General features: G+C 43.1%; 1 protein-coding gene across 1 annotated transcript in view; it reads right to left on the bottom strand.

The window, feature by feature from the left end:
* NEDD9 (neural precursor cell expressed, developmentally down-regulated 9) overlaps positions 1-16,852 on the bottom strand; it is a 73,542-nt gene extending 56,690 nt beyond the window's left edge. Inside the window, exon 1 of the mRNA XM_040586597.1 lies at positions 16,636-16,852. Coding sequence (XP_040442531.1) covers positions 16,636-16,638 — 3 coding nt within the window. The 5' untranslated portion in view covers positions 16,639-16,852. The remainder of the gene's footprint in view (positions 1-16,635) is intronic.
* Between the last annotated feature and the right edge of the window lie 4,223 nt (positions 16,853-21,075).

The raw sequence follows: 21,075 nt of genomic DNA, 5'->3' as shown, positions 1-21,075 counted from the left end.
GAAACCCAGGAAATTCCCCTTGCCCTTGCAGGTGCTTTTAGAGTAGCAAGCCTTCATTTCTCCTGGAATATGAACCACTCGTACCCAACTGCTACATAGTTTTGGGAATACATCTATATTGTGGTGGTCCTCTATGCAGATTTATAAATGGCTGCTACTTTAGGACACAAAAATGTTTAACCTTGTATATGTTAAGTTATTTTTCTATGAGCTACATTACCTATTTCCTACTTCACTATTGAGGAAAACCTTTAAGACAGTGGAGGAAAAGATTTCCTCCTTTCCTTCTGCTCCATGCTGTATCTATGAATATTGTATTTCCTACTAACATTATCCCCTTATATTGAAAATGCAGGCAGATAGGATGGGAAATAGCATCCACACAGCTCCTTATGAGGGCCTAGCTAGTGACTCCAGTGTATCAGATTTTTGGTAACTGAAATCAAATGAACATAATACCCCAAGGACAGTGACACAATGGCAGATAAGTTCTGTGTATTCAAAATGATCTGTATACTGCAGGTAACAGCACTGAGGCACGCTGAACTCCCTGCTTTTCTACATGAAATTGTTTAAGTTTTGCTTGCAGAGATTCTAAAACAAAACCAGATGACCTTTATTTCAATGTAATTATCTTTCTGGGAAGAGAAACGCCATGCTTGTATTTGGGGATATTTCTACTTGATTTCTCTCTTTTTTTCTCTCATGCACAAGAGGAGGGTGAAACTGGGGTTTCTAAGCCTGAGATTTTCCTGTTGTGAAAAGAGTACAGCTGTTGTGTGAAAGTGGTTTATTCCCTTTGTCTTCTAAGATTTTAAAGATTTTTTCCTGAATTTTTAAATGACAGAGAATAAAATCTCTATAATAACTGAGGTTTCCTTCTTCTTCTTCTTCTTTTTTTTTTTTTTCTTTTTTTTTTTTAACATGTAAAAAAATGTAAGCTCTTGCTCTACTTCTCCATCTTCCAGGGAGTGCCTGGACTGCTATCACCTCACATTCCTCTAGGCCAATCTTTTCATGACTGTCCATCACTGTAAACACCATTCACTAGAAGACTAAAAACTTCATGTTTATTACTCATTATCATTTTTCTTACAGCTGAAGCAGTTTATTAATTCACATTAGCAAAACAAGGTTAAGGCTTTGTCCCCCTTCCCAGCCAGACAGTTCTTGCTCTCTCAGGTAGTGCCAGAAAGGACCTATGCCTGTTGTGAATGAGACCTTGTCTAAAATCCAGGCTGCCATAAAGGAGGTAGCTAGAAGCATTTGCAGGACACCGTAATATCTGGAACTCATCCACAGAAATGCAATAAAGTATTTTTAAATACATACGAATCTTCCAAATCCTTGGAAATCTGAGCAGTTTGCTTTGAGAATGCCCATAAATTAAATATCTCACAGACCTGCAAACCACATCTGTTGCCAACATTTAATCCCAAATACCAAAAGTGCAGAAAGAAGCTGGCTCATAAAGTGTGCAGGGGTACTCCTGCGTGCAGATAGATCATCTGCTTTTGCAAAGTCCCCGACAAGTCCCCAACATATTCAGTATGCAGCAGCTGCACAACTGCTGCAAAGGGGATTTCTGCATGCCAAAGAGATGGTTTTCTTGAAGATGGTGCTTTATGTACCTCAAGGACTTCAGAGGATATTTGGAATTTCATCTCACTGGGCTAGGCTCTGGATGAGCTACCAGCCTTGGCTCCCTGGAAGTCAAGAGTTTGAAGTTTCTGAAGTTCAGATAAATGGCCATACATGCACATGGTAAAGTTTTCTAAGAAATATGTATGTTATCCCTTAAGCTTTCATTGCCTTAGGAAGCACATCCCCACCCCACAGGTGCACTCACATACAGATTATACATTTTGTAGATCTATTTAAGATTCAGTTTGACAAGTTTACCAAACTGTACTGGTCCTTGAAGTACTATTTTGTCCTGTTGCACATCTGCGTAGGCTGCATTGGTAGTTGACTTTCAGAACTAAAAGCAAGGGAGTATGTGTGGTTGCTGTAATGCTTCCAACATAGGTGTCATTGCAAATCTCTACTTATCTACATGTTAACCGGACTTGTGGGTTTGGTAGTGCTATTGCGTAACCTCTATTCGTGCAGCTGAAAATCTCGCCTCTTCCTGCATAATCAAGTTCTGACCATTAAAATCAGAACCCAACAAAAAAGGTCAGCATTTAACAATCATCCATTATATAAAATGTCCACATGTTGTTTCCTATTCCCTCCACAGATAACTAGGATGGGTTTTTAGGTACTTTTTGGCTGACAGTTAACACATGTTCATTGCATAGTTTGTGTCTGTATTAAAGTATTTTGAATCTCAGCTTGAATGCTTTTATGTGATTTCTTCCGTGTAAGGAAATGAGGGTCAGACTTTTCCATCGGTTTCTCAAGAATAAGTTGCTTGTTCTTTTACTGCTGATGTACATGACTATTTATACAGTGCTGAGGTTGGACCAAATTAGACTGTTCAGCTAATGATTAGTTCCTTAGATCCTTCCAGCAAGTGAGAAGTGCAATTCCTCAGCTATTTGGTAGGATAACATTATGGAATCATATATTTTTTTACCAGCCAGCAGATAAAATGACAGCTCTCCCTGTGCCTTGGAATGTCATTGTGGTGGCCTCTTTTACAAGTTTTGTCAGCTTAAGTAAAACAAATGCCCTACTCATTTGCCTTAGGTTACAAAATAACAACTAGGCATTTACTGTTGTTATAAGGAACCATAATTATTATCAATTGCTAAGCATGCAAACGTATTTTGTATACTCAATGGATTTAGACCTATTTTCATTCCGGTCTAATTAGAAAGCTACATGGTAATCTCAGCCTCAGGCTTTTCCTACCCATCCTTGAGTGACTGCTTAACTTATCCCTTCAAAATAAACAAAGAGCTGCCAAATCAACAGCAAAGCTTAAAAGGAGGCCCCATACACAGTGGCACAGCATTAAGAGATGACTTTTTTTTTTTTTTAGCAATTCCCTTTCATTTTGCTTTGCAAAATTGTCTACTAACTACTAGCTTCAGTGGGAAGATTTAATTTTGAAACTCAGTTTCAGTATTTCTACACCAAGTTAATATTTTCTTTCATACATGGTGGAAGAGGAAGAAAACAAATGTGAAGCAAAGATTAGTTAGTTGACTATAAGACAAAAAAGATAAATTCTGGGAGTATAAAGTACTGAAGCAGGTATCTGGACGAGGTTATGATCTTTCTCATACGCTTTCCAAAGCATGTTAGATAAACATGCTGGGGTTAGCCTAGGGATATCAGATGCTGCCTCTGGGAAAAAAATGGTATTAGATGATCTCAGGAGGTCTCTTTCAGCCCTAGTTTTCAAAGATTACATTCAATTTAGACAGGGTGCTGAGCTGTGCGAGTCACTGGACTTAATCCACTACTGCTAGAAATCAGGGTGCACCAAAAGGCAAGAGCAGACCCTCCATTTGAGAACTGTGCCACCGCAGGAGGAGGTAGACATGGAGGTGAGAGGATGCTGGCCATACATCTCCAGGCTGGAGGGTGTGAGCAACACCAGTCAAAGTGGGTCACTCCCCTGGCCTCTGAGACTGGCAAGGTACTAGAAGGAGGGTTTGAAGGGAGCCTGCCCACTCTGCCCTAGGGAAGGCAAAGAACTGGCTGGAAGAAGAGGGATCCTAAGGTTTGGGTCTCTTACTCCCTGCTGGAACCTGGTGGGTGTCTCTGACATAATTGAATGTTTGCTGGAAGGCAGCTTGATGCCCAGCCTCCACATCCCATGTGAGCTGGGTTACTGATCTACCCTCTCACTTTCTGTGTTATCGCTGTCCCAGTTCAGGTGAGGAAGCAGGGTGGAATAAGTCCATCTAGTGAGACAGCAGGAGGACCACTCCAGGATAACATGTAACATAATGGCTAAGGTGGCCTCCTAGGAGTTTGAGAAACCATCATCCAACCCCTGTTTCACATCAGGTGGAAAAAGGCTTGAGCTCTCACTTCTGGTGTCTCAGAAATAAGATTTAGCCATTGAGCCTCTTGATAAAAGAGAGGCATGGTCCTCTTAGTCTCCTCTTGAGCGTGATTTTGTGGTTTTGAGTGGATTTTGGGTGGTTGCTCTGAACAAGCCTGCTGTAGGACCAGTATTTAATGTGTATTATGCACGAAGCAGTTTGGAGCTGAATGAAAGAGATAACAAGGTTCAGCGTCTGCAGGCTGAGGTCTGGGTTCTCAGGGTGCAAACCACAGGCTTTGTGCAGAACACGGCAATTAGGCACCTAAACCACCCACACAAATCTCATCCCGTCAAACTGTGGTGTTTGTCTGTTTATGTTTATGATTATGCTTATATTTATATTTTAGAGGGAAATGCTAACAAACCTCTTTGCCAAATGAAAATACCTCACTCCACAAAAAACATTTCCATCAGGAAGAAGCGACCCCATACGACAGAGATGGTCACACCACCCGCTGTGCAACCAGGAGGTGTTTGATACCACAGCAATGATGCTTCCATGAGAATTTGGGTAGTTTAGAAGTTTCAAGCTCCAGCAAAGGGCAGATGAATACATACATCCTCATGGTCGTTGTTGCAAAGGGCAGATGAATACATACATCCTCATGGTCGTTGTTGTGTGTGTGACAACCCATATATTTTGGTTGCAGGATGGGTATGCTTTTTGATCGTGGGAGAAGCCAGAGCTACTCATGTGCATTTGCAAGGTTAGGTAGCCTGACTCTGGCAAACAATCGGACTCTATTTCTCTGTATCGTGCTAATATTTCCACTCTGGGATATACATTGGCTTTAAGAACTCAGGAAGAGCCGTTTGTGCAAATTACCAAACAAATCAATGGTATGTGCATTCCAAGGGCTCATAACTCAGGCAGAAAAAAAAAAAAATCATCAAATTGCTCAAAGGAACTTGTTTAGGGTGGCAATTTCCTTGCCATATATCAGCTCTCTGTCTCCAGCTATTCAGGCTGTGAAAAATAAATCACTGTCTGTTTTTTTTTTTCTTCTTTTTTTTCCTGAACAATGAGGGAAGTGTAATCAGTTTGTTTGTGCTCACTCTTTTTTTTTTTTTTTTTTTTAATTCTCCTTTTTCATAAAACCAAACAAAACCTGTGACTGTTTCTGTTGACAACTCTGCCCTAAGACCTAAACATGCAAAAACTTTAAAAGGGCTTAAAGTAGTATTTTAACCAGGAGAATCAAAATAGCTTAGCTGTTTTGCCTACCACTGGAATGTAACGCAAACTATGTACACAAACCAGGCCTCACATATTAAAAAACATCAATAAGAAGTAAGATCCATTCCCCACTGTAGAGGCTATGGCTTTCATCCTAAGTTGGAAGGATGCTGTGTCCAGACTCCTGTTAGATGGCCTCATCCCAGACAGTGGTGAGTCCATATAAAATCACAACCATTTGTGGGATATTTTTTGCCAAAGCTGAATATATTTCCCTTTGAAGTACTCATGGTGAGGAGCATGTTTTATTATGCATGGTGTTAACACCAGTTCAAAAATTTAACTTCTTTTTTCATATTACAATAAGAAATCGTGTCCATGAGAGTTTGAGACCAGCTTTTTAACTACAAGCTGCAACTTTTTTTTTTTTTTTTTTTTCTCAAATGAAATAAAGGCATTGCTTGGGAGCAGGAGACCAAAAGGATGTTTCTAAGCTAAAAGGCAGGCAGAATAAGCTTGGCTTGTCACCAAGTTGCACTGAATTTGACAAATGAAATTTCATTAGAAGTGCAGGGGCGGTTGTGAAACTGCCAGTAAATAACTGTCTCCCCAGAGTCTCACACTTTTTCCAGAGTCTGTTTTCTCTTTGGACTCCATTCTGCCAGGGACAATATTTTAAAAGCAAAAACCAGAGCTAAGCGTCAGAGTTAGAAGTTAGTAGATAATAAAGGTCAAATGTATTTTTTCCAGGAGCTACTGGAATTTATGCCATTACTTTATCTTTTCTTCCTCCCTTGCGCTTTCCGTCACAGTTTTTACCACTAATGGGTGCGAGCCAAGGCCATGAATCTAGACAAATTCCGGGATGGTTCCAGAGCTAAGTTGTGTAGCTGACCATTTTCTCTCCAATGACCTGAAGCAAAACCCAAGTCCCATGCCTGTCACCCTGTGCTCTGAAATGCTTGGAGCTGCTTCAGACCTGGATCTGAACTTGATGGCTGATGACCCTCTCTAGTCATCATCCTTCAGTATTTCAAAATATAAATAAAATGCACATCATCATTCATCCCACCAAACCACAGCTGTGCATGCAGCTACTTTTGTGCTCTCAGGGCATTACAAAACCATGAAGTATCTCTCCTCCTTGCTGTTACTGAGCAAAGAAAAAGGGTTCTTGGTCTTGTTTCTTGCTGCTTCTGTAAGGAAGGTTTGCTACTCTCTCTGGCTTGGGGATGTGAGACATTGCCATTTCCAAACAGGAAGCTCTATCATGACAGCTTGTGTTTTCTGTAAGGATTATCTGTTGAATTTACTCTTCTGTACCACCCCTCACTGCTCCTCAGCTGAACTGTGGGCTGGGGTGGCCCTGACAGTGCAGCTCCTTTTGCTCTGAAGGCAAGGTGAGAAGCCTGGCGATGGCCCGAAGGGTGGCAAGGCAGCTTTCCTGCACGGATGCTGGCGCTTGTGATTGAGACTGGTTGGACGGAGCACCTGAGCTCTTTTCATAGGAGGGTTCCCCCTCAGTGACACAGTCTGTATCTCTTAAATGGCACTCTGAAGGACACCTGCTTCTGAAAACACGTACTAACTGCATCTGTCTGTCATTAGGCACAATTTTGATCATGCATAGAGATGTTTTATAAGGAAGCTCTTTCCTTCCCTGCATGCAAGGAAAGAGCTGGCTTTTCTTGGCATCAGGTTAACCCAGGCGTATGAAACACCTGCTTCGGAAGTGCACAGCAGTATCTCCAAATGGACAGGAGATGGAAAAGGAGGTGCCCTCAGACTCATTTGCTAGTGTTTATTTTTAAAAACTTGAGACCATGTGTTTTGGGCAAAGTTCATACCTGGTGCCATTAGAAGAGCAGAGCTGGGATTTCAGCTCCCTAATTTGATTGATAGTTTATTTTGCTGGGAAACAAGTCCTGCGTATCACATGCTTCAGTCAATAAAATCAGCAGAACTTTACTACCTTCCCTCATCAGGCCATGTCACTGATGTAAATGGAAGTCATTATGCCAATAGTTTATGGGAAGAGGATTTAGGGTATGGAGAGAATAGAGCCCCAGTTTTTGTTCTTCCAAGTGTTCGAAAGCCAGAAATGCTTGCAGAAGCAATATGAAGAGCATATTTCCAGTGTAGAGGAAGTTGGAGGACTCAGTTTCTTGGTACAGCTTCTGCTTTCCAGCACCTTAATTGGAACTTCCAAAATTCACTGATAACCCTGATGTCTTGCCACTGCTTTTAGTAGAAAGTAATCCTAGATGACCTTCCACAAATCCCTTTTAATTAGCCTCTTTCCCAGAGTGTGCCATGCCAGCAGATGATTAATACATTAATCTTACTGTATTCGCAGCTGACTCTTTATTCTTTCTCTACAGAAAATAGAGTGGAGTTTTATTTTGAGGCCCCATGAAGTTTTAGCTTGCAGTCATCTACTGTACAATCTATTCTTACTGTTAGAGGGTCTAGTCATGTTTTGGGGAGGACAAGGGGAGGGGATGATCTAAAGTAAAATCTTGCAGATGATATCGCACAAACTACCACACACAATTGCACACAACAACATACAGAATGCTGCCAGCAGTCCTGCTGCTCGAGAACAAAAACTCATGAAATCTGAATTTGCAAGTTGGTTGTAATGCTATTGAACAAGCTAACAAATGCCATACCCTTGGACAAGCTCACACAGGAGGCAGTGCTAATGCGTTTGTTAATGGTACCAAATTGTGCAGATAGTGACATCAGATATACCTTTAAGTCTTGAGAAATAAGTATTTGTTTATGGTGCTTATTATTGAGAAATAATAAAATTTCAGTTATGGCACTTGATATTCTTCTTTATACTAGAGAGAAAATAGCCATGTAGAAGTAAAATCTGGGGGATTTAGTTGGGCTAACTAGATTTGCTGGAAAACATGTCCTGCATATCACCTGCTGCAAATTTGATCTGAATTTAGGTCATCAATCAGATGTTAGACTGAAATGCAATGTAACATTAGGGAGGGTCAGCACTGAGTTTTGTATTTAAAACATTACAATCTATGTCAGACATTAACTACATCAGCTGCTACATACGGCACTATGGAAAGTATTTTGCAACTGGACTTGGTAACTCCCTGGAAACATTTTCCTTGAAACTTTCTGCTGGGGGGAAAAAAGGTAAAGAAAGAGATAAGTAGGCTTTTGCTGTCTCTGGGCTTTCTGAAGGCATGACTTTGTGGATGGTCATGGAGAGCAAGGATGGCCAGGTTCAGGCTAGCAATTGGTCATGTGGACCATGGGGAATCTGGAAGGAGGATCAATTAATCTGCTTCCGTTGAGTTTATCTCTCCCAGTGGCAATCTGGGTACCAGCAGGTGTGTGGTGGCTTTATGGTAGGCGTGGGTTAGAAGCCACTGGAAGGGCTATAAATATTCAGACTTGAGGCATGAACTGACATGTAACCAGTGGAGGTTAGGGACAAACTTCTCCCTTGGAGGAACCACTGGGTTATTTGTGTCTTATCAAGGCAGCTGGTTTTACATCAAAACCAGTGCCTGGAATAGACGGAAGGTTAGTTGTATCAAATATGGTGATTCCTCTGTCCCCCAGCTGTCAGGCTGGGTAGGGAAGCTCTGTCAGATGGTGAAAGCACACTGTAAAAGAGACCTGCCAGTAACTTCTGACAGTAGCTGTAGGTATCCTGTATAGTTAAAAGCTGAGATTCAGGTCCTGCAAAACCCCACCAGTGCTGTCATTTGTTTGCAAAGTCCTCAAAACGGAGCATATGCCATACCTTGCAGAACAGGCACCTGTCATTTGAGTAGCAGAGGGGAAAAGCCAGAGAATGGGGAAATCTGGTGGTACAGAAATTTGAGACAGGCTCCAGAGAAGATTTTCAACAGTGGTATTTTGCACTGTTTCCCACTACATGCTGGGAGCCAGTAAAGATTTCTAAAGATGCTTGCTTGATAGAACACCCACTGCTTGTTGTAATTAGCTTGGTCTCATTCTTAATAGGCACCAGATGAAAATTTTGAGTGGCATCTTGCATACATTTCAGCGTTAACGCAGAAAGATGGGTCTGACGGAGTTCAAGTTCTCATCCTGGTTAGTGGAGGTGTAGTTCTGTGGGGTCTGGTCTGGCACAGCATAGCAGTGAGAGGCAAGACCCAGCCACATTAAGTTTTGTGGGTTGGGGCTATCTTTTCCATTTCACTTGAAAGACTTAAAACATATAAAGGCCATTTATGTTCCCTTTTGCTCATCTCTGTTCAAGGCTGCTGAGGTCTGCTGAAAGCAAGTAAGGGTTGCCTGTGGTGAATAGCTTTCCTATTAAGAGGTAGCTAAAGCATACCAGTAATCCTTGGCTGATAGCAGACAAACCAACCTCCTCTCATGTTCCCTCACACAGAGCCTTTAAGCCTTGCTAGACATGCCTGAAGATGAAAAAGCCAACAATGAGCTGTGATAATAGCTTGTAAACACAGAGCATGGCCACACCTTGCAGTGTCTGCAGCCTAAGGGAACAGATCTGCCAACCTATATCTGCCCTTAAATGCCAGGAAACAAATCATTGGCAATAAACCACAATGGCTGTTTTCCATCTGCAATCAATTTCTGTTTAACTAATGATGTTAAGCAGAAAATAGCCACAGTCATCTCTTATTAGGTTCTTGAATAAACAATGGCTGTAGCTCAAATGGTTCATTAAGAGGGAGGGAAGCAGTTCCTTTTCCAGGTGTCTGTAGCTGCTAAGGTTTGCATAGCTGAGGGCAGGCAGGAATGGCCCCTGTTACTGCCATCATCCTTGGCCTGTGTGATGGAGGGACCCGTGCCTCTGTTTGCTGCGTGGCCTGGACAAGTACGGTGTGGTCATAACATTAAGGCAAGTTCTACACTGTAGTGAAAAGAGTAAGTCTTTCTTTTAATCGGAAAGGGCTTTGGGCTCAACTGTGAAAAAAGTCACTCAGAGTCTGGGAGAAGTTCTGGGTGCCTGGAGGACAATTATAAACGTGGGTTTGTCTGTATGCTATTAAGCAGAGGTCTTGAGACAAGCCACCTCATGTGTTTCCTGTCTCTCCTTGACAGGCCTGGGGTGCAGCTGCTGGTGGCATTGCAGTCCCCTTAAGCTGCATGTAGTTAAGATGTATTTTCAGACTCAGTAGGAGAGAGAGGTTCAAGATGCAATGTCGGGGTTGGGGTCAAGTGCAAAAGCTGTCAAAAGCTGAAAGTGATGATATGACTTTGATTTGACTTGCCAAAAGCCATGCACAGATAACACCTCTCAGCTTTTCTAGTTTAAGGTTATTCACTCTTTAAATTAGTTTTTTGTGCCGTCTGTAAATTACAAGTCCAGCTCTCTTAAAGTGGAAATTCTTTGCTATGTTATGCACACAGGGCTTGGCTGTTCTCTTACAACAAAATGCCATGCCAAATAAATAATTATGAGCATAAGGAAACGTCATGAATGAGAGAAGGGAGAAAACAGAATAAAACGAAATAAGGGTCCTTAAAAATATTGCAGGAAATGAGTAGACATTATGAGCGAAGACAGTATAATTTGTAGGCAGACTGGTGATTCTATGGTCTTTAATGGCATTTTAATCTTGCTGGTGAATCTATGTTCTTTAATGGCATTCTAATCTCGCTGCTAAGAAATGCATGTATTCATGGGACTTAAGTAGATGCTGGATCCTTTTGCTTTAGGATTAAAGCAAATACAGCTCTAAGGTATTTTCACAGAGCCCCTTCACTTCCAGCCTGCTCTTTGTTAGTCAAAAAAAAAAAAAAAAAAAAACAACCCAAAAAACCCAACTAACACATCACAACAGAAGAATTCCTAGAGGAAAATATTTATGTTCATTTGGAGCAACCCAAAGCCTTTCATTTGTTTTTGTTTTGAAAGGCAAATGTTTACCCTGAGTGTGAGCCTAGCCTGCAGGTGTTGTGGAACCGGGGAACCTGCTCGGGCAGCTCTCAGGGTGGGCTGCCTCGCCGGGTGGCTTAGCTTCAGTCTTTGCTGGGTGTGTTATAGAGCTGTCTGTCGTAAGAAAATCTGACTATTTCTGGCTCGGATTAGGTTAGAGAAACTGTGCGAAGAAGGGGGTTTGATTCCTTCTAGTTTTCCGTTTGTGCTATTCAGCACTAATGGTTTCAGCCAGCTCAACATTGAGAAAAGCAAAAGGGATTTCTCCCTGCCTTCCCCCCAGCATCTGATGCTTCTGACCGTGAAAATGTTGGTTCTGAGCATTAGATGTTAGCACTGATCTATTCCAGCCCTTTTGTGTGTATCTGTATTTAGTTTGCTATTCTGGATCCCCCTTTCTCCAACAGAATACTGATGGTGATCATGCAATAGGGGTTTATGTAAAATGGCCATCCAAAAAATGCTATATCTTGCTCCAATTTACTTTGGCTGCTTCTCATGTGAGTTCTTGTGATCCACATACACGCTGCGGTAACCCTACAGAACAATGAAACATAACAGCTAGAGGCTGTCTTTAATTGGGCAAGGTAATATTGAAAAATTGTGTGATGAGTCACTGAAGCTGGAACAGCCCAGCCTTTAAATACTGCGTTACTCAACAGCCGATGAATGTGTCCCTGGGCTCTCTCTTCTGCAGTCATCCTTGTAACTCAGTGATACTTTCTCCATTTGATCAAGGTTGTATTAATCCATAATCCAAACTTCAGCTCAGTCTCTCTATCTCTGGTTCTTGCTGCTTTCCAGTAGGCTGGAGCTTGAGATGTGCCTCGCTTGTGCTTTGTCATGCTTGGAAAGGAAAGAGGACTAAGCTGGCTTTAAACTTTTACCTGGCTGTAGTCTAGGAGTTACTGACTTGAACACAGGCATGAAAAAGAGTGGGCATAGACTTTTTTTTGTGCGCTTCTTTTGTCTGTCAGCATCTGCTGAGGACTACTGTATTGCAGGGGATGGACTTCCCACTTGGGAGTTGTCTCTGAGGTCTTACTGCTGCATTGAAGAACAGCAAATGCAGGAGCTGCTCCCAAGGGCAGGCTTCCTGGAGGGATTTCTTTAGATAAACCACGGCCAATGTGTGTTGATGAGCTACTTGTGCAGCAGACTGGAAACAAATGGAAAGCATACCAAAACTGCCTATCCACATCACAGGTTTGTATGTTTTCTGACTCTGCTTCTAATCCGGTTTGAAGGACTGTCTTTTTTCCCCCTCCCCTTTTCTTTTCTCCTTAAAAAAATATAAAAATCCAAGTACTTGGTATTTTTCTTCAAGATCCATTATGAGGTATTCTGTTTTTCTTGCTGCTTTACTCACTGGACACTAAACCCAAATTTCCCCTATGGTAATTTTTAAATAACAAAAAGCTCTGCACACAACATTTTTGTAATTTGGTGTATTTTAGGCAGTTGCTACTTCAGGCCTTCATTTTTCTGTATTTCAACGGAGAGGAGAATAAGCCATCTATGTCAACTGGAGGTAGAGGTTATAGATGGAAAACTATGGCCCCCTTGAATTAAAGTATTATTCATGGAGTGAGATGTAATCCCCAGAATCCAGGCTGGGAGAACTGCTGCTCAGCTGAGGCTACTTTTAAAACTTGTAAGGCAACTTGCTTTCCTTGTAAACTAAGGAATTGGGTATAAATAAGTTTTACTGCACCTTTAAAGTACAAAACAAAACAGATGGTTGAAAGGTTCTGTGCTCTGTTGTCAGTTCTCACCCTCTTTATGTGGACTTCTTCCAGCCCTCCCAGTCTTTCTTTGTGGGTTTTAATACAGTTATTAATCCCAGTTTCCCTCCCCTCCTTGGCAAGGGGCCTCTCCCCTTGCCACTTTGGTTAGGTGATACTACTGAAACCTGATTCAGGACCTGCTAATGATGCCAACCCTGTGATTAGCTATTGTTTGGAAGCCCTAACAATTAGGTGAGGTGTATACGTTCATCTGGAAGCCGATGCTCTTGTCCAGCAAAGCATCCTCACCTCCTGAGCAAGTGTCATGGAGCAGCTCCGTTTACTGTAGTGCAAAGCATCCGGGGATGTGCAGCCAAAATCCCTGATGAACGCTTTGGGAGAGGACATCCTTAGGAAGGGCTTGTTGTGCTGCAGCTGCCTGCACAATCCAGGTGGGTTGGCTTTGTTGCCTGAACTGCAGAAGCAGATAAAGCACTGAGGGCCGAGTAAAAAATACATAGCTCTCTCAAACAAAAAATAATCGAATGCTGCGGTTCTTGTAAAATCTGGGAGCTGGCATGGCACAGTAGAAACCAGCACGTATTCTTAGTCTTTGTGTTCCAGAAAATGTATCGTGAGCTGGCAGTGCTGGACAGTGGAAGGCTTGTAAGGATAAAATATTAATGCTGTGTGCTTTAACGTGCTGCGTGTCAAGAGGGAGGTACTTGATTCAAATCTAACTTGCTTGGGGGGCCATCTGAGCCTGCAGACTTGTTCCAGCTTGTTATGAACTGCTGTGCCTTGTTCTGCCATCTACCTCCTAATGAGTAGTTAAGAGGACAATTTAATTTGGTTGCGCAGCTCTCCTGAATCCAGGCGTAGCTGTGCCAGACGGGCTGGGTTGTGCACAGAGGGCAAACCATTGCCCTTGCCCTGTTACCATGCAAGCGCTAAGATGCATGGGCAGAGCTTGGTCTGCTGCTGTTTGGAAGGTGCTGGTGTTGGGTACAAATTATATTTCTTAGGGCAGGGAGGCTGAAATTTATCCTGCCTAGCTGAGATTCTGAGAGCTGGGTATTTCCAGGGCTTATTCAGTCTAATACCAGTTTCTGTTGACTGTGGAGAGAACAACTTGGTTTAGTCAACTTTATTAGGTGAGGTGGATTCTAATGCACTACACCCTTGATTGCAGGGCTGGCTGGAGAAATAAAACTGATGCTAGCAAGATGGTCAAAGATTAGCCCTTCCTTCTGTAAATCCTGACTATGGAGTTGGGTGGTGTAGTGAGATGGGATGCCTGCACAGACAGATGCGGAGACAAATGTGATTGCCCTTTTTCCATTGAGTAACGGAGGATGGAGTGATCCTGCTCCTTTCCTTGCTGGGCTACGAGACATGCACTTCACCTCTGCTGGGCGGTGCTGAAAAGCAAGACTTCCCTTCTTTCTTCTAGCTGGGCACACTGAGCCCAAGTGGAGGGTCGTGCTTTTGGTCAGATCCTGAGACATAAGGGAAAAGCTCTCTCTGAGTCCTGCTGTCTCTTCCCAAGCATGTTCTGGATGCAAGCAAGCCTAGGTATTTTATTTGACCTCAATTTATACTTTCCTAGAGAGAAATGAGGAGGGTCTGCAACTGAGTCCTGACTGGAAGAAAGCAAAGCCTGCCACAAGCATCTATCTGCCTGCCTTAGTAACAGGAGAGAAAGGAAGGCTTCTGCTTAGTGGAAGAAAGAAAGTGAATGCAGCTAAAACCTTGCTAAACGTGGGGAGTCCTTGCTACCTTTCAGCTCCTGCTTACTCCCTGTGATTTGGCAACACTCCATTCTGCCCACACAATTTCTTCAGTGTGACTGGGCTTTGCAAAAACCTCCTTAATCCAACACAGAAAGGTTTTATGCAATTGCATCCAGCACAGTCCTATTTCACTTGATTTAAATGAGAAAGTTAAATCTCAGTCTAGACGGAGTGCTCTGTAGCTCCTGTGAATCTTGCACCCGGCGAGATGTATCATCTATGAGTATGTTTCTCATTTTCCAGACGAGCCCAGGGGATCTGCACCCCCCTCCATAAAATTCCTGTCTGTGCTAAATTGCCTTTTAGTCCTGATTTATACCTCAATAAAACACATCATGCAAAAGAGAACATGTTTAATTGTGTAACTGACAGGACTTATGCAGGGCACATTTTTGGTGGTTATTTATGCTCTTATCTCCTTTAAAAAGGGGCATAATGACATTCATTTACAGTGGGAACAGTAAAAGGTGAGGAAAATAAATGGGGTGAAGGACAAAGAGTAAACTTTAAACTAATATGGCTTCTGGAAAAGGACCTCTGTTAAAAGAATCACTGAAAAATATGAAGAGATGCAGGTTGGATTTGGGAACTTAAGGGGTTCCAAGAAAAACTTCTGAGATTCCCCCCCTCTATCAAACAAAGCCAAAAAACAACCTTATGTTGGGGCTGTTTGATGTTGAAAGCTGGAAAATATTTCTTTCCTCAAAGCAGGAACAAATGAAGAAATCTTTTATGTTGCTCATGAAATCATTGATTCTGAGTTCTTGTTTGATTTCTTTCACCCAGATCCCTTTCAAAATTGCACTGTGGTTTTCTTTTAAAATATTTTTTTCTCAAGGGTGAATAAGGTGCTAGAGAGTCAAGAGACAGGTATGCAAGCCTGTCTTCAGGTTTCTGCTGCACAGTTTCTACTGGCAACCTTGTCCTACTGATGACAGGCACCCTGGCAGCACCTTAAACAAGTGTTGAAGCGGCACATGCAAGATAAGATGACTCCAGGATAATTAGAAATGGGTTCATTACTGGGAGGCCAGCATGATTTACTTTAATTACATCATAAATGTGCTTCCTTATCTTTTCTATCGCCTGTGTAAGGATGTAGCTTCCAAGCCTGTTCTTTAGAGGTGAAAGCTAAAGAACAAAATTAAGCTTGTTGTTCAGCTCCAATTTGGTCTCATTACTGATAAAATGTTTATTATGGCATGGAGTTAGTGCTGACAAGTGCTTTGTTCTGCATGACATGACTCTTGCCTCAAGGGCCATCCAGACTTCAAACACTGGAGAGTAGGTGTGTGGTAATGCACAGACATGCCTGTATATTTGCATATTGGGCTGATAGGGAGAAGAAATACTCTGTAAATATGTAGGTCAGCAGCATTCTTATCTCCTGGTCTTTCGCTGTCTCAGCCCTAGGCCTCCTTGCCTTACCTGTGGTGGTGTCCTCTGTGTGGGAACTGGATTGCTGTAGTGCCGTGGACCAGCAGACAGGGAGCATGAAGTCAGGAACTTGTGAAGGTTTCAGAGTGGTGGGGTACAAGGCCTCCTAAAATGTCTTAGACTGCCCATAGGAGATGCTGAATGCTTCCTGTTGACATCTAGAAATTTCCCTTAAATATGAGAACTGATGACCACAATCTTCAAAAGTTCTTCTCTAATGGAGAGGTGGACGACGTTGCTCATGTCTTTGTACTTAGATGCTGTACCCCAATGGGCTGCACCAATCCCCTGAGATACCATTTACTAAAGGCTCCCCCTCCTTCACCGGAGACAATTCTCCTGGCACTATGTTCAGTAAAGATGTATTTACTACCAAGACCTGCAGTGTTGCCCCTACTCAGGATACCAGCTCTTGCTACTTTTGGTCTAAGAGCGGTTGTGACCCAGGAGTGCTCTGCCTGACTTCTGAACACTGTGGGTGTTCAGTCAGCCTCTGAGAAAGAGTTTTTGCTTGCTGAACTCAAAAGAAAGGCAGCTATGCTTCTATTAAAACAGCTTTTGACTTTGCAGAAAGTGAAACTTACCATTATCCAGTGTTTTTGGCTTCCACCTATAGTACGTTAATCGAAGGAACACAGGAGCTTTGTGCATCAGCGATGGTTATCTCCATAGGAAATCCAGCGTTGTGGTTACACTGGCTGGTTTTTTGCTTTTCCCAGTTGTAGGACTTCTCCGCACTTGCAGGATTCCCTTGTTCCAAATATTTCTTCATGGATCCAAATGCTTTTTTTTTTTTTCCCCTCCTCTGAAAGAAAAGGTCAATGAAACAGAGATGAACAAAGGAGGAAAATGTCTTTCCGTTTACTTACTGTCCTGCCAATGCAAACAGTTCTGCATTGCGCAGGGTTTCCCTGCATGCCTCTCCTGATGATGTACAAGATTGACCTCAGGGGAAAACTCTGATCCTCTCTAAAATACAACTATAAGTAGATTTGCCACTGTCAGTGATATGTGTTTTTAATCAGCAGCATGACCTTTATTTATATCCCTGTTAAGGGCTAAGGAATTTTGGCAGGTATCATAAACCAATGCATGCTGCATGGCCTTTACTTTACTGCTCCCAATGCATTTATCAGGAAGGCTGATATCCAGAGCTGTTCAATAGCTCTGGAATGCTTATTCCAGCAGTTCCTTCATCTGCAGATCTGTAGCCTAACCTTGCAGCTCTGTGCTGGAAAACCAAAAGGTCAAACAGACCTCATCCAGGGTAAAATCAGCTACTTCGTGGGCTTCACTGGACAAGCTTTAAGAGAAAATGCAGCCAATAAACCAAAGCACAAGCAATCCACAATTACGGCTTGAAAATCTAACACTTTATGAGTTTGAATAGCTTACACTTTTTAAAAATATTTTTGTTGCTCTTCATACTGAGACAATGCCTAAAGCCAAGCCACCATATGGATTGTGCAAACATAAACCATAGGGTTGTTCTCTACACTAGAGATCATTAATCTAGTTTTAAAATGACCAGTCATGCTTTCAGAGGTCACTTTGGTTTGTTCTTTAAACCTGCTTGTTGTCTTGAGTATCCTAAAACATAACATTGCTGAGGCCCTGCCCTTATGCTGATAAGGGACACACAAACTGCTGTTGTGCTTGGAATTTGCCTCCTGAGCCTTCAGGTGTGGAGGTGGCTGCTTGCTGGTAACCAGCTCCTCTGGGTGCTGTTTCTGAGACCCATCATGTTTCAAAGAAAGACCTGAACTGCACAAAAAGGAAAAGAGGACGACGATGACACCCCAGACCCTATGGGAGTTGTCAGGAAATAGCTGAGCACGCTTCTGAGAAAACTGCGAGTTAAAGGAACATGAGAAGAGCTTATGCCATGTGTGGAGGGTGTGAAGTTTTAGACAGGCTGAGGGTACGGCTGCGGTAAGCCATAACGTAATCCTTCTAGCATGCGACAAGCAGGATGAGCTAGGAGTTGAGTAGATTTACTTGGCTTTGGGATCTTTTCTGTTTGCCAGGAGAGTCAGTCTGAAGGAAACCTTGGAAACACTGCGCACTTAGGTTTTTTGAAGAGCTCAGTAACTTTTGCTATTTGTACTTCCAAATCCAGGAAAACAGTTGTCACAAATGACTCTGTTCCTTTTGACTTATTTTGACTGAGGTTATGTCAGTGACTCCTGAACTTCAGAATCCTTTCGCTGTCCTTTTAGTAGCATGCAGAGAACCCAGGAGGTATGGCTTCTCCCACCCCAAATTCTTCTAGACAACATTAATGCCTTGTCCAAAAATTACAGAGGACACAACTGCACAAAGCAAGGCAGAAATGACTGCTGCCTTATAAATGCGCTCACTTCGTGGCACTAATGCTTCCCCCGGCTCCCAACCAAAACAGATATATAACAAAGGCACTGGGTGAGCTGGAGGGTCCTTCACTGACAGCGAGACTGCTGGTAAAAGCTGCACAGCAGCCTCCTTTCTCTGCTCCCAACAAATGAGGAAAACCGATGTCCTGGCAAGGACTTTTTGTGCCTGTCTGTGCCTTAAGCACAGAAGCAGCACTTCTCAGGGAAGAAAAAGGCATTATTTTTTTTGTTGTGCAAATAGCAGCCAGCTACTGGTTGTGGGTTGTTTTGTTGTTGTTGTTGTTGTTGTTTTTTATTCTCCCTGCCCCCCGCCTTCTAAAATGTCTTCAACATCTTGAACCCAATTTCTCACCTCTCATCCAACCGGCAGAGGATTTAAACAACAGGATCAAAAACGTCTCTGTGTCACATACAGCAAGTGCCCTGAGGGGTGGAGGGGCCAGAGGCACCTTGCTGCAGCAAGCCCAGGGTACGAGCTCAGTGCTCAGGGATGTGATCAGTTTGGCCAGGTGGGAGACAACTTCAGGGGGGCTTTTCCTGAAAGCAGTGTGTGCTGCCTGGCTGCGGGGCTGCCGCTCTTGGCCTTTCTTAGGTCACCTCTCTGGTCGCTGTTTCATAGAAGCTTTAGCAACCGTTTCACTCTCCTCTCCAGCCCCTGCGGTGTGAGCCGTGCACTGCTTGTGGTCTTTCCTCTGAGAGTGGAGAGCAGGAAAGTTGTTTCCCTCTCCGTCTTCCCACCAGCCAAACGTTTCCTCTGCAAGGTGTGACCTGGAGGAAGGGCAGTTCGTGCCTGCCTTGTCTCCCATCAGGGGAGTGACGGGGTCCAACAGCTCGTGCAGGATTTCATGTTCCTGCTGAACATGCGTGTCTCCTGTGATCTGGAAATGTGCTGATGCTTCTGGAGTTGGTCTAGGTGTGAGGAATCTTACAGGCATAGCTGTAGGGTGCAGTTAAGCCATTGCAGTAATGCCAACGTCAATTCCATTGCAATTATGCCAATGTCAATTCCTTTGCTTGTGGATTAAGAGTGTAGTTCAGGCTGTTTGAGCTGTTTCTGAAGCGATAACTCTTGAGTATGGGAGGGCAGGCAAAGTATTTGATCCAAGCAATGCCCCTTTGGAGTTACATTACTGACCTGCTGGTGGGTACTCAGCCCAGGAAGGAACATATAGCTGGGGGGAATCACCAGCTGAGGGATCTGTGCAACAGAGTAAAGCAGGGCAGCCTTTTGCTAAGGGCATCAAGTGAGAGTCTGAAGTCTCTTGGCATGTTATTTCATCTGTTGGTATGTTTGGTTTTTTTCCATTGCCCAAGAATGAGGCATGAAACCTGCCTGTGAAGCGCCTGCAGCATTCATCCCCCATGCTTGCTTAAGAGACTCTTGAAGGGAGTTGCATTAGTTGCTTTCAAGTTAGGCAGCGGTAACCTCATGCTAAATCCCGTGAAGGAAAGGCTGAAAAGCTTTCGGCCAGGACTTAACTTCATAGCTTAGGCAACCAAATAGCAGTCCAGAAGTAAAACAGCATTTCTCAAACGAGCAATTTGGGATTATTGCCCTTACATTTCAATTAATGCGTTCATTCCTGTAGTGCCGTCTGAGGTATACAGAAAACATTTGTTTTACCAAATGGTACCGAGAGCAAAATCACCCCTCTATGATCCACGTGGTTTACCAGGGTAGATCATAGTACTAAAAAATGATGGAAAGAGAGATCCAATTAAAATCCTTTTGAAAATAAAAACACTAAAGAAATCCTTGTCAGCTGTGTTTAAGAAAGAAAGGCAAACATAAAGCCCCCCTCCTCTAAAGAAGGACAACATTGTACTGAAAGGGCTAACTGCCGCTCTACATATTGCGTGATTTTACTTTGTATCCTTTCACGGCACTGAGGAAAGAAAATAAGGTACAACCCACATGCCTTCCAGATCTGCCATAAGGCAGCGTTTTTTCCCACCACTCTTGCTCCATAAAGAGCAAGTGCTCCGTGCCTTTGCTTCACAAACAGACTACTTATTGCTTGACACTGAATTTCCCTTTTATTTGCTGGATTATTTTCACCAGTGTATTTCGAAAGTTGCTCTTTCAGGTATCTGCTCTTCTAGCACTGAAAAGTGCCTCTTTGTGCTGAATGAGGTGCTGGAGGAAGTTATTAGCTTCTAATTAGGACAACAGCCTGAGGGACAGGCTACACAGGCAGTCCTTGTGACCTGAGCAGGTAGCAGCAAGAAAGCAAGCAGTGGTATGAGGACCTGAAGTGACTTGTACAAGAGCCAGGTAGAAGATCTGTGGCGGTGTTGGGAACAGAGTCCACATTTTCTGCATCACAGCAGGGTCTCATCTTTGACAACTCTGGGTGGGAGGATTCTTGGGACCCCAGAAAACAAGTCACTGTTGTAGTTGGAAATGACCATCTAACCTGCTCTGCTCACAAGGGAACTGGTTGGAAGAGTTCTAACGGCTGGGTGCAGAGATGGAGAGGAAAGTGTTAGTAGGCAGGGGTGAGGAGAGCAGGGAAAAGTTGGTAAAAAGCAGGGATGGATGGCTGAGGCATCAGGCTTGATTAATGGGGGTTTGGTTTCGCTGTTCAGGAAGTGTGTGGGAGCTGGGAGATTGCAGAGGTGCGTTTCATTTAACCTAAGGAGGATGTACCC

The sequence above is a fragment of the Falco naumanni genome, chromosome 3 (assembly GCF_017639655.2).
Source record: "Falco naumanni isolate bFalNau1 chromosome 3, bFalNau1.pat, whole genome shotgun sequence".
In the NCBI taxonomy this organism is placed as follows: domain Eukaryota; kingdom Metazoa; phylum Chordata; class Aves; order Falconiformes; family Falconidae; genus Falco; species Falco naumanni.
Note: the sequence above shows the minus strand (reverse complement) of the source record. Positions and strands in the feature narration are given on the sequence as shown.